Source organism: Diuraphis noxia, unplaced genomic scaffold (genome assembly GCF_037042655.1).
Source record: "Diuraphis noxia isolate RWA-SAM2 unplaced genomic scaffold, SU_Dnox_SAM2 contig0001, whole genome shotgun sequence".
In the NCBI taxonomy this organism is placed as follows: Eukaryota; Metazoa; Arthropoda; class Insecta; order Hemiptera; family Aphididae; genus Diuraphis; species Diuraphis noxia.
In genome coordinates this window covers 78,592,669-78,607,677 of record NW_028301711.1, presented here as the reverse complement: position 1 = coordinate 78,607,677, position 15,009 = coordinate 78,592,669, and the positions used below count along the sequence as shown (strand labels likewise).

General features: G+C 27.5%; 1 protein-coding gene and 1 long non-coding RNA gene across 2 annotated transcripts; both read right to left on the bottom strand.

The window, feature by feature from the left end:
• Positions 1–2,163: 2,163 nt before the first annotated feature.
• On the bottom strand, positions 2,164–5,990 carry LOC149061916 (uncharacterized). Its single transcript, XR_016189606.1, has 3 exons — positions 5,642–5,990; positions 5,072–5,243; positions 2,164–4,600 (listed from the first exon to the last, which is right to left on the bottom strand). It is a non-coding gene; the product is annotated as an uncharacterized LOC149061916 (long non-coding RNA).
• Positions 5,991–7,988: 1,998 nt separating this feature from the next.
• Positions 7,989–9,020, bottom strand: LOC107168471 (uncharacterized). The gene has a single exon (XM_015517890.2). The coding sequence runs from the start codon at positions 9,018–9,020 to the stop codon at positions 7,989–7,991; it is 1,032 nt and encodes a 343-aa protein (XP_015373376.2).
• Positions 9,021–15,009: the final 5,989 nt, after the last annotated feature.

The following is a 15,009-nucleotide window of genomic DNA, read 5'->3' as shown; positions in this document are numbered from 1 at the left end:
TATTATTATTACATGTAGTTACTTATTAGAGTATATAAAATATACATAGGTATTATTATACATAAAATGTACATACAGTTATATAATATGTTATATTGAAAAGGATAATTTGAAGTTGGAATAAAAGTTTTTTTGTTACTATGTTTATAATTTAAAAAAGTTATTTTTAAATTTTTTTGTTCATTTTCATTTTTTCTATTTCTAATTTTCGTTTGAATAAAATATTATTATATAATTACGTTAATGTTATCAATAATCGTTCTTCTACTCCAATTGGTTCTCTTCAGTATGTTTCTTATTTTTTAATTGATGGCCCAACCAAGTTCACTATTGGTTGAAAATTTGTGAGATTCATTCTATAGAATTATTTAAATTTGTCAGGATGTTGATTTAATTCGTTTGCAACAGTAGTAACACTAAGTTTTAAATTAATTAGGTTCACAGGATGCACCCAGTATCGTCTTTTTTTTTTGATCATCTTCTTCTTTCGATTTAACCACCATAGAACAATAATGTCATCATCGGACGACATCTTTAGACCAACTAAAATGAGCTATGTGAACTAACTGGTGGGTAGGTGAAAATATATTTATGAAACAAATTTGTTCTGTGTGTATTGACCATGAAATGTTTCGTGCGATTAATTGTAAGAAACAAATTTTACGAAACAAATTTCTCATGTGTGTCACCGGCCTTAGTGGTACGTAGAATTTGTTTAAATATTAGAAGAGAGCATATTTTCTGTATTGTAGATTTTTTTATTGAGAATAGGGTATAACATAGAAAGGCGCTGATATACCTGTTGAAGTTTGGATGAGATATGGGGCTGCCATGTTAGCCGTTTATCCAATGTCAAGCCGAGGTACTTTACTGACGAGTTCCAAGGTATATTAACATTGTTAAATGTTAATGGTATAGGGGGTGGTAAGGACGAAGACTTAAAATAACACCTGTGCTTTTTGACGCATTTATTTGGATACGCCATTTATTACACCAATAAGATATTGTATCAAGATGTACTTACAGATTTGTGGTAATTGCTTAATTGTTTCGTGATTCGGTGAATATTGTAGTATCGTCTGCAAAAAGGGCTAGGTTAGGTTAGGTTAGGTAATGTTAAATTCCTCATTCATACGAGGAGACTGAGGGATATCATATACGTAGATGTTAAATAGAATGGGACCAAGCTTAGAACCCTGAGGTACACCACCAGATATAGGTATATATTAATTATAATAATATAGGCATTGCTTTTCGGGTGTTATATCCAAGTTTTTTTGAAATTTTACAAGTTAAGGTTGATGTGGCCACAAACTTAAAAGATATTTCCTTTTAGAAGATGATTTTACGACTGATCGTTTACGAGGATAATACTCAAAAAAATAGCTTACATTTTCTTTAAGTGCAAGTTGTGAAAGCGATACTAAGGAGTTTAAGAATAAATTGCTTATAGATAAGCATTTATCAGATTCTGCTTTAATTGAAGATATAATGTGAAAAGTAGAAATTAAAAAAGAGATTGGATTTAGCGCATTTTCAGTTTTCAGTTTTTTAAAAAGCTACTACCCTGAAAGCTATTTAAAAGCGATTCAATTATTCTAGCGCAAGCAACCCAATCACAAGCACAATTGTTAATTTCTGAAAATAATAAAAAGGAATTTTTAATATTACCTATCATAAATTATTATTATTTTTTAACCACATATAATTTAGGTATAGCAATTTTTTTTAAAGAATCAAATATTAGTATAACTGATTATGATCGTGCTGTATTGAAAAATACGAGCAATATAACTGAAATTGATTTTGTTTATCCATCTTCTACACATTCTAAAAAAGGTACCTAAGTAAAACTTATTTTAAGAAATATAAATGATTGATATAATATTCTAAAAAGATGTCTGGATTGTTTTGTAAATTCTGAGTTTTGTTTAGTGACAATGGTGGTAGATATACAACTATTCAATTTAGCAAATTTGTTTCTAAACCACTACAAAATATTCTAAGCTCCTATGTAAAGCTGGAAATTTAGAAGTTCATAGTAGAAACCCTTGAACATTTTTTGAATCGCTGGGCCAATTGACAACCACCTAGTAGGACAATGTTTAACTAATTCTTGCCATTCTAACTCAACATACAAAACAAATTCTTTTAAATCTTCGCGTCTGGGTGCATATACGGAAAAATGTGCATTTATTTTCAGTACTAAAGCCTCTAAATCAAAATCGAGACCATCTAAAGCTTTTCGAAAAGTATTGTGCACTACGTGTGCTAAACAACCCCACTTAAAAATATTCTTATGTGATTGTATAAGAATAAATGCTGATTTAGAAAACCCGAGATTAGAATTTGTGTTATTGGCACTAAATACTGATACTTTTGACATATTAATGTTATGTTTTTTCAAAGTTGGTAGAATCGAATTACTTATACCATCAGCAGTTTCGCAGACTTGTTCAAAAAAATCTAATAATTTTATTTGACATCCAGTTTGCAGACAAAATTATTGAATTACAATTGGATACATTTCTTTATTTCTTTTATTAGATGTATCTGTAGCAACTGAAAAGTAATAAATATTCTGTAAGGCGTTAACTATAATTTCTTCTACTTTCGCACAAGTAAATTTTGTAGTATAGCTCCAGCTTTAGTACGACCACAAGATATTTTTCTGGCTATATTTGAATTGAAAAATGTTTTTTGAAGCAACTTAAAATCATAATCTAGAGAATAATAAGATAAGTTATGTTTTATATAATGAACAATTTTACAAACTTCTGCAAAATCAATTTGTAGACTTCCTATGTATTTTTGGTAACAAAAAATGAATTTATTGTAGATAATTGTTTACTAGAACTTTCTTTTTGTCTTTGGAAAATGCTATTTGCATGGTGTTGCACTTCAGATATACTACTATGAGTTATTAAAATGCTTCATTAAGGATTTCATTATTTATTGTACTTTTTTGAAAATTTTTAAGTTTATCTTCACTAAGCTCTATTCGTTTCAATTCAATAGAATGTACCTACTACATCATCCATACTTCCATCATCAGTTTTTTTTGTTTCTATAATTATAATCTCTCGATAAATAGTTAGCCACAACCATTTTACGACCTGGAATATGCTTTACATCTAAATTATAAATTGATAATCTTGTCTTCATTCTTCTCAGTCCATTATTTTTAATTTTATTCAACTCTTGGTCATTACTGAAATTAAAGGCTTATGATTAGTTACTATATAATTACTTTTTTACCATACATATACTCATGAAATCATTCACATGCATTCACTATCGCATACAATTATTTTTCCACTTATGCCCATTGGCATTTATGATCATTAAGGCTTTGCAAAGCATAAGCAAAAGGTTTATCATCCTGAAAAATACAACATCCTATCCCTGACTTTAAACTGTCTGTTCGAATATAAATATCTATATTAATGTCAAATGTTGTTAATATGGGTGTATTTACTATTTTATTTTTAATTTATTTTAAACATTGACTACATAGCAGCACAAACTCTTGGATATATTATTCCTGAAACTTGTCGTGTTATCTATGAAGTGTTAAGAGACTCGTATATGCAGGTAAGGTTGTAAATTATATTTAACTGCAGGATATTGACAGTAAATAAAATGTTTACATTTAATTTCTTTAATAATAATAATTTAAGTAATATTGATAACAAATCGAAATAATCAATTTTAAACTTTTTTATTTGTATGTAACTTTTTATGTATTATAACCTTATAAATATATAATAAAAAAATCTATAACGGATCTTCAAAATAATACCATCTTGGTGTTTTAATTAAGTGTGATTGAAAATCACAGCATTTTAACATTATAATTAATAACGAAAAAATATTAATAACAATAAAAATATAATAAAATTTAAAAATGTAATACAAAATATTATATGAATGACATCTTCTTGGCGTTTTTAGTCTTCTATTTTTCAAATCAGTGCAGATTAGCATTATAATTAATAACGAACAAAATATTAATAACAAGAATAAACATAATAAAATTTAAAAATGTAATACAAAATATTATCTGAATGACACCTTCCTGCTGTTTTTAGTCTTTTAGTTTTACAAATCACTGCATGTATTAAAATGCAGTATTAAAATATAAACTACTAACTAGTATTTATATAAATTGTATTCATTCATCATCATTGTTTAGGTCCAAATGATTGTAATAATTTTGAAGTCCTAAAGATGATTCAATATTTTGAGTAAATAATGTACTTTCCTCACAAGTTTGATTATTAAGTGACGTATAATATATTTGGGGATAGTTTGAGCTATTTGAGTTTGCGTGAGATATCTGTTGGGCCTTCTCTATGCTAATAATATCAAAATAATTATTCTCATTTAACTGCCCTAGGAGGCCTTTGGTACATATTTTTTTAATTAAGAGATCCGCATGTATTTGTCTGCAATGTTAATACCTACAGCATCAAATTCATCTGATTTGCCATCTTTAGTGTTATTTAAAGCTTCAGTGCATTTTTTCATAAAACTACACATATTATCATCCATTTTTGTCTCTTTGTTTTTTTTGGATCATTGGTATGGTTTTAAAGGTCTAAAAATTGAAAATTAAAAATAATATTTAGTTTGAAATTATGACTATTCCTACTTAAAATAACTATAAAATATAATATAAGTTATTACATAAATAATAATAATATAACACATAACAATATAAAAAATTCTGTGTATTTCGGACACGATAAATGTATACTAATGGTAACTTGTGATTTTAAATAACATTGTTGTATACTTATATTATATTATGTATTTTTATTGAAAATTTGATTAGTATTAATACTGAGTCACACTGAGTATTAATTTATATAAATTATTAATCTTAATTAATTCATTAACCAAATCATAAATAATATAAGATATATTTTTTGTTCAATAAGTAATTAAGTGTATATTAAAAATATCATATACCTAGGTGCAAGTAGTTTGTATATTGAAAAGAAAATCTATTAAACCAATAATTATATCCTCATAAATATTTTAAAAATAATATATCATAAATACTAACTTTGTTTATATTTCCATTCGCTGAAAATTGATTCATCCCAGATTTATCCCTATCCTCTTCATGACTGTTGTCGCAATTGTCTTCTTCATCTTCTTCATCATTAATAGAAGTTATATTATCAATCGATGAAAATGGATCCATGTCATTTGTAAATGCTAAAAGGTCATAATACCTGGAAAATATATTTACATAATTTTCACATTACCTATGTAAAAATTAGTAGGTACCCATGTCAAATAAAAATAGAATAGAAAATAAATGTAATATAATATAGATAGAACTATACAAAAGGGTGAGTAACTATCACATTCACTAATCATTACTAATATTAATATGTAACTTGGTTTATTTTTTTTAAAACAAAATATACTTCAAATTAGGACTGTACAATTAATATTTTTTAAAGCTTAAATTAATTGATTTTTATGATAAAAATCATATCTGACAAAATATTTAATTAATAACATGATACTATATTCAATCTCTTAACATAATGTGGGCTTATAAACATCATATCCTGCCATTTTCACTTCTTTTAGATGTCTTAACTTTGCTGCTTTCTTTCCTCACCATACACCTGATGTTTTGTATTTTCGATTTCACTTCTTTTATAGTCATATCGGCCATTCCATTGCTTTTTAAATATTCAACCAGTTCATTGTATGCTACTTGTTTTAAATTTTTATTTCTGTATTCTTCAGAAGAAATCTTCCATAAACAAGATTTTTCTCTATTATAGCTCAATGAAGTTTTTTGTTATAGCCCTATTCCATTCCATTGTGTTTGAGAAAAAATCTATGCGATAATACAATAACTGTTTTAAAAACATAAATAATTTAAACAATTAATAAAGAAGTTAACATTAACACTGAACAATTTTACATTCAAGTAATCAAGTAGGTAATAGGTATTAAGGAAAATGAAAATATATTTTAGGTAAATGAAAGTGAATAAATGATAACCTGGCCGACAATAAAATAATGCGGGAAAAATATCATTGATATAAAAATATTGATAAGCGAACAGATGATAATTTATGATAATAAAATATCAAGGCCCGCCGGAATGCCGGACACAGTCTCTTTAATTGGTAATGGGTAAAAAAGGCAATTGAAAAAAAGCAACGGAAAAAAAAGCAGTGAAAAAAAAGCAAAAGGAAAAAAAAGCAAATGAAAAAAAAAACAAAAGGAAAAAAAGCAAGACCCATTTTTGTTTTTTCAAAAATATTTAAAAACTCAACTAACTTTATTTAATCAGTGAGAAGCCTAATGATTATTTTTTAAAATCATTTGGTACTAGCAAACTATTTAAAAAAGGTTCCGCCTTTAAGTATAATATGTAGTAGAAGCCTATTTAAAAACAATTTAATTAAAACCTTGGATATGTAATTGTGATTTATTATTATTGTGTTAAAGCCTGTCTTCCTTTATAAATTGTGGATGCTCGTCGAAACTCGTGCGGCTTTCCCCGACAACCGACTCGAAACCACGAGCTACTAATCAAGAGATTATTTGCGATTAAATACCTCCTATATATGTGGGACTATAATAAAAATGTCAAAATCATATTTCAAACTTATCTTATAATGATTCAAGGACTTTATGGATAAATAGGTAATTTAGGTTTTCGGGTTTTCAATAATTGATAAAATATCAACAATAATATTATATTGGAATTTTGCTATAATATGTTAGTACGCCTTGTTATGCTGTGTTCTCGACTGTTCTCTTATTTTACCAGAAACAATGGAAATAATTAAATCTAACAAAAAAAATTTAAAAATTTGTCTTGATGGTCATATGTATACGTTATACTATGAAACTAGTGAATTAATTAAATGGCTTATATTATAAATTATATTATGATACATTATTTATGTTTTATATTGACGCAATATTGATGCAATATGCATTTAGTTTTATATTTTTAGTTAAATTTTAAATTATTAGTTTATATTTTTTTCATTTGCTTTTTTTCTTTGTGCTTTTATTTCATTTGCTTTTTGTTCCTTTTGCTTTTTTTTCTTTTGCTTTTTTTTCATTGCTTTTTTCCGTCGCTTTTTTTTCCTAGATTCCTTTAATTAATGGATAACCGAGAGACTTGATCCGTAGGACTAACTCAGCTGGATTTTTTAATTACAAGAACTGAATCCTTCAAACACCAAACACAAGACGACTTTTTGGAGGATTTAATCCACCCAGAACCAATTCCGTCAAAAAATCCGAGCGTCTATGGCCAGCTAATGTCAATGCCAATTTTTCATAGTTTCGGCTGTTATTGGTTTCTTCACTCGGTTGCTAGGCAGTTTTACTAATTGTACCTCGACAAGTGACAACAAGAAATCAAATTGGTTTTTATTAACACAAAAAAACTCGTGAAATTTTGTTTCATTTCGTATTAAATGTCTATTTATTAAAATTTAAAATTATCATTCAGTTTTCCTATTAAGAAAAAGTGTATCAACTTTTTCTCTTTCTGCTGATTGTGTTGTGATTAATAAATCATCCTGCTCTTTCTCGAGAAGAAGTAACATTATTTTATTATTGTTAATAATTGTATTCATACTCATAATAAATGTAAAATTTAACTTGAAAACACTAGCCCTCACTTACTGCACGAAAACCACAACGATACTGAATACAGATACAGAATTGGACGGTTAACTTAACCGTACCTTAAGAAACACAGTTGGCGGCGACCAGTTTTCATCGAAACCAGTCAGCCAACACCCATTTGTCACCACTACTGAGTAAATTATGTACCTACATCACCTGTAGTACCGAACCGTCGACTGTATTTCTTACTCTATAAATATTCAGTACTTAATTAAATAAAATTGAACAAAAGTTTGATTGTATACATTTAATTAAAAAGAACCAGATAATAATTTTGGCTCATTCATATTTAGAAAAATGAGTTATGAATATACACGTGGCATTGCCAATTTTTTTATGCGTTTACTGGCTTTATATTTCAACGCAGTAGGTGATATTTTGAATGCATTTTCTTTAAACTCTGTGTTGACTTTTTTTATATTAAATTTTGGTTCAGCTAATTCTTTTATACGTGGCGTCAATATTGCGTTTAAGGCAGATTTAGGAATGAAACCGGGATCATAATCCAAATTCAATTGTGTTTCCGAGGATAACTTTCTTGGTACCGATAACCGCTGAACCCAGTCTAGACCCATAGGTGTTATTTGACCAAATGGTCTTGGTTCAGTTGTTCTAATAATCATTTTTTTAACAAATCGTTTAAGTTTTGGTACTGTAGACAGTCTATTCAACATTATATCTGTTTGTGATTTTGTCATTTTTGATCGTCTTTTTACCTCAGGTAATCTTCTAAATATTCTTTTAGGTGCTGCATTCTTCTTAAGCCACTTCTGATGTTTAATCCAATCATCTGAATTGTTATTTATCGAAGATTTATTAAATTTACTATAAAGTCTTTCCGGATGTTCAGATTTTAGACATCTAGCGTGTACATGCCTAATTTTAGGTTTTGGTTTTGCAAGTTCTAGAATTCTTTCTCGAGTTTTTAGCTTATCATTAGATTTCCTATATTTATTCACGGCATTGTTTGATGATAACTTTTGATAAACTAAATCTATTGATACCTTAGGTCGGATTTTTGGAACAGCTAATTTGTATATTCTATTTGGGATTTTACCAGTTAATGTGGCCTTAATCACTGGTAATGGCAAAACTGCTTCCAACTCTGGATTTGGCCAAGGCCTAAGACGAACTGGTTTTGGAATTGCCAATTTCGCAATATACTTTAATTTCAATGAATTTTCCCATTTTTTAAAATGCTTTTTTGAACATGCACATCTGTTCTCCAATTTTTTTGGCACCCTTTTTGTTTTAATTTCGTTTTGCGATTCACTGAACTGTCCAAGAAATTCTACCAGATCATTTTGTCGCTTTTGATCATCTAGCATCAACATGTTACATATAGGTATTATTTTAATCAAACAAGCAGGATTATAGCACTATAATCTTCAGCAAAATAAAATATTAAGATATACATAAAATTAAATATTAAGACATAAGTTATAATAAAATAAACTGTAATAAATTGTTATGTTATTATAAAATGATAAATAATTTCTTAGCAACAATAGTGCATAATATAGTATCTGAATTATTTTGTTTAGATATATTTTTATTTAGCATTGACGAAAAAATTAAATCAGATTAAATTGAAATAGTTCGAAAAAAATAAATTAGCAAATTATATGCATATCAAAATAATTGATGAACTAATGTAACTGTCTAAAAGTTTGATTAGTAGTAAAGCAATCATAATTTTTCATCATTGCATTTTTTGGAATGAATGATATACTGCAATTTGATTGTTTTTACTGAAATTACGTCATATTGTTTTAGAACATTATTATTCGCGCATATTAAATATTACTATTATTTGACAATGAATAAAGAATTAAAAGAATAAAAAAAAAAGTATTCAATAGTAAAAAAATGTAGTTAAAATACCGTTAAATGCTTCAAAAATAAAAGTATTTTAAAAAGTATTCAATACGGAAAAAAGTATTTGAATACTTTTACTCAAATCTCAAATACTTTAAGACACTGAGTCCAGGGGCGTAGCTAGGGGGATTTTTTTTTGGTACTACTTGTATATTTTGTACTACTTGTATGACTTTTGGTAATACTCATGAAAATGTTAGTAATTAAGTAAATGAATTGTTAGTTGATAATCCAAAAAGTATACAGGGTGATTTTTTTATCATGAACCACTTATTATTTCAAAAAGTATCAATGTTTTTGAAAATATTTTTTTACAAAGTTTCATGTTGTTAAAAAAAAAAGTTTTTCTTAAAAAATTATGTTTTTTAATATTTTTTATCCTTATAATTTTTTAAGTTTTTTACTTTTTTGAATGACAACCTAGAGTTTTAATTTCATATTCCAAAGCATAATATTTTTCTAAGTATTTTGATACGTAAAAATCGAATATTGGATGAATAGTTTATGAGTTATAAGTATTTTAAGTTTTGACAAGCGGAGTAGTGGACAAACATTTTGCGGGGTAACTCCATACCACTCCACTCTGCCAATCTAAACTTTAAATACTTATAACTCATAAACTACTCGTGCTAAATTCGATTTTTACGTATCAAAATATTTAGAAAAATATTCTGCTTTGGAATATGAAATTAAAACTCTAGGTTGTCATTCAAAAAAGTAAAAACTTAAAAAATTATAATAAAAAATGTTTTAAAAAATAATTTTTTTATAAAAACGTTGTTTTTTAACATGAAACTTTGTAAAAAAATATTTTCAAAAACATTCATACTTTTTGAAATAATGAGTGGTTCATGATAAAAAAAGCGGGTAAGTTGTGGATGTCGCTCTGCTGTACAGTAGGTTATTGTAATGGATGGGATTAAATTTGAATGCAATGATAGGTATCATTGTATACGAAAAACGATTCTGAACGGAGATGATTTGTCAGTCTAGGATATATTATATTTAAATATTGTCATATATTCTATTTTGAAACAAATATTTTATTTTTCAATTAGGACGCATTTTACATAAGGAATGGTTAATCAATTTTTCCAAAAACATTGCATGTAATTTTCATAATTCATAATACCTTATATTATCATAGATATTCATATACCAGCTGGTATACCAAAACATGATTGTAGACACGATTTAATAATTAGGTATATCTTAAATCGTGATATACGCAAAAAGAAATAGTAAATACCATGATAATATCTAGTTTGTATAGTACACGGAATTAGATATAATCATTAATCACATATTATAATATTGTACACAGCGGGGTTTAAGATATAAGCTGATATTTCAATACTGCAATGCTGAACCATGATAGATAATACACTTTATCCATTTTATTATCTATATCTGTGATATTTTATGTTTTCCCTCACATCACCCGGAGTCCAGTGGGATTATCCTATCATTGTCCTATAAAGGACTCCTAAAAGGGACCCCAACAGGAGTACTAGTGGATTCCCTTTTACCGCCAGGACTCCAGTGGGATTATCCTACCAATGTCCCATAAAGGATTCCTATAAGGGAGCCCAACAGGAGTACTGGTAGATTCCCTCGTAACACTGGGACTTTTAGGATATTATCCTACCAATATCCTAAAAAGGACTCCAAATCAGGAGTTCAAGAGAGAAACTACAGGATTCCCTTTTAAAATAAATGTTATCCCACCGGTACACTATAATGGACTTCAAGCCAAATTAGAGAAGGTAGAGCTGTTATATACTGAAAAACTGTAGAGCACTATAAAGCTCTTATTATTGGTACCCCAAATATTTCTTTTAGGAATGGTTAGATGTTATTTTACTTACTCATCCCCTGAAATCGAGGTAATAATTACTTTTTTAGTATATTTTGTTACATCAATACTTAAATTTTATTATAATAAAAAGGTTTAGCAACTATGGCCACTACACCTAGTAATAGGGTTGTAAATCAGAATAAACAGTTCAATTTTCCAAAATAATATTATTATTATAATATTATAAAATAAAACAATTATTTTATAATTATAATTATATAATTCATTATATTTACATATTATAAACAAATTAAATTTACAACATTGGAAATGCTGCATAACTTAAAGTGATAGATGATATTTCATATATAAACATTTTTTTATCAATATAATCTATTGGCCAAGAATTAGAACTTTTAGATAATTTGCTTACACTAAATATACCCAAATACGACGATTTGCATGGTGTAACATACAAATCATTTTTTCTTAAGAAAACATTACATACAATAAAATAACAGTTATTTTCTATATTAGGTATATTTAATTTTTTTAACTATAACAATTTCACCATTCTTTGTTAGACATCCGTTATCTCGTTTATTTAATGTAGAAATTGTATAGTGTTGAAATTTAATTTTTGTAAATTTATCAGCATTTCGTTGAGAAGTTAACACTTTTGGATAATCTAAATAGTTATCACAATAATTAGATTGTTGACCTGGTTTGATTACTAACTCATTGTATCTTTTTATTATTTGTTGAAGAGGTTTTTCATCTTTACGTAACATCTTAAGAAATTGTTGCATAAAGTTTTTCAAATTTAAAAGCAGAAAAATTGTCAAGTGCTCCATGGTTTCTAACATCTTCTGACAAATGAATAAGTCCATGAATATTATGGCTTATATATTTTAAACCATAAATTGTGCCAAAGCTTTTTACAAAATGAAGTAAAAGCTTTTCAGAATAATCAATATTTTCAGAAGTTTGATCTTTTACACTCAATAATGATATAGCAACATGTAATGTAATGAAATGGTTGTACACATCTGGCTGAACTTTGTTCTTTAATACTCCAACACCAGTATACAACAAAAACATTCTGAAATCTACTGCTTTCCACTGAGAAAAATGATTCAATGCACGTGGTTTTCTTTGAAATTCGCTAGGCACTACAGGTCGTATGTTTTCAATTAATATTTTTGATACATCTTCGACTATTTTTGATCGCATGCGTACATTTAAAGGACCTCCGTGTTTTATCCAAAAGGCTATTAATTTCTTCATTGTTCCTAAAAGAACTAAATGCATGTAGTCACTAGGAATATTGTAAACAAACGAAAACTTGGGTATTGCTGTGAGTGGAATAATTCCTGTATGGTAAGATTCGTCTGAACCTAGGACAAATTCTTCATGGTGCATTGATATCAAGGAAACACATTCTAGTAATTAACTCTCCTTCCGTTTTATATTTTGTACATGAAAAGTACCCGGTGTGATTTTTTATTTGAGGACAGAACGCTTTTGCTGGTGTGTCAGCTATAAATGATTTAATAATACACTCAAATACTTTGCCGTCAAATTCGATACCATATGACACAACATCTTTGGTGTCATCAACAAATTCTTGTAGATATTGGCAGACATCATTGGGTTTTTTCTCAAAACTATGGTACAGCCCAATAACAAAAACAAATATATGACCAACAACGGATCCTAAAATGGGCCAGAGTTGGCTTTGAGTAGACTTGGAAATATATGAACATAATAATTTTTTACAGACCTTTTAAATTAAAATTTGGACGAAATTACGTATTAAGCCAAGAATAGTTTTTTTGTTGTAATTTAAAAATATTATTTGTAGATTTATGAAACTTTTAGGTACTTATATTGTTATATATTATATACATGCAATGAAATTTTCAAATGGATTTCAAATTACTGCATTGCATTCAAGAAATAAAACTTTGTTTCTTAGAAGTCATGCGATGAATTAATTTGATTCAATAATCATATTCACTATTTCACTGTATCTAAAGTTAAATTATAAAATGTATTAGTAGGTGCTAGCTTCTACGTAGGTTCCTACGAGGTACCTAAATAATATTTTATCGTAAATGTATTAAACAATTAATAATTTGCTATTTGCCTATATCCTAATTTTAAATTAATAAATAACTGTATAATATGTACCTAACTATTAATTATACTCCGTGCCACGAGATAAGGAACCCGTTTCGCGCATGCAGACTGACGGCAGCTAGCGTTACTAAGCTCTATTTCCCCCACTTTATCCTCTACAGTTCGCGCTTTCGATATGTCAAATAAGTGGGGGATGCGCGGAGTCGGTTGCTATTTGGTCGGGACACGGGTTCCTTCTCTCGTGGCACGGAGTATATACAAGTAAAATATAAATAACTGAAATTTAAAATTAATTTAAATTCAACAGTTATGAGCAATTTGAATTTTGTAGTTGGGAGATTGCAATTTTTAACCTGTGAGGCCTGTAATACATCTTTGATTGACGTGCTCTGAATTTTTTTGGGGCTAGAATTTTTTTTTTTTTTTGGGTGGGGAGGGACATGACAATAATTAGACCAGTGTCATAAACACATACATTTATATATTTTATTAAACACTTATTTCTAATATAAATTTAATTCTTGTAATAATTTAATAAAATAATTTACTTATTGATATCTGTTTCTTCTTCAGTTTTTTTAGAATGTGAATTAGGTAATAAATGTAAAAATAAAATGACAATATGACAGCCTAATATGATAAAAAATAAATAACACAATATCAATAAGACATTTTAGTATCCGTTTAGTGAAAATTTTCACTATCTTAGTATAGGTAATTGCAAGCTGTAGCCTTGTAGGTAGTACTTACATTTTAAGAACTCAGCACTTAAACTCACTATATGTTTCTAATAAATCCTTATATAATGTGTCATGTATATATTGTGTAATAAATTAATATTATAATATATTATATATTATACATAATAAATGTACTTTCTACATAGGTACATAATATTATTTTATTAAATGTAGGTGAATAATAAGTAATAATAATAATAATAATACATTAATAGTCAATACTAATACCTATATTGTATTCATATTGTGGTAGGTACCTATTAGAACCACAGATATATAAAGTACGCGTATATTTTATTTATCATATTTTATTAAAATCCATCAGTCATCGATTATGCATAATTAAATAAATAATAATTCATCAATCACATAATATGAATTTCCGATTGTAGCGAAACTATCAGCTGATTAGGTATTGACTTAATTTTATGGAGCAATATGGCGTGCGTCTTGCATATTTTTTCGGGTTTTTCCGTGGACCGTGTTGTTGTTGCTACTTGCTGTCGCCGTGTGTGTAACTGTATGGAGTATGGACTGTAGGCGATATATATATATAAGTATAATAAAATATAAATATTGTTATAAATAGATTAGTAAATATTAGTAATATATGCTGATCTAACCTAACCTATTGTTTTCCGAAACCTCGTATAATTCATTTGAATTTTAACAGTGAACGTGCTCGTATCTTATTTATTTGTTGATCGTTTACTATATTTTATTTACATTTCTTTTACTATATAATCTTTTTCAATTTATTAAAAT

Excerpts from the sequence above, each read along its gene's own strand:
- LOC107168471 (XM_015517890.2), bottom strand. The coding sequence starts at position 9,020 with ATGTTGATGCTAGATGATCAAAAGCGACAAAATGATCTGGTAGAATTT.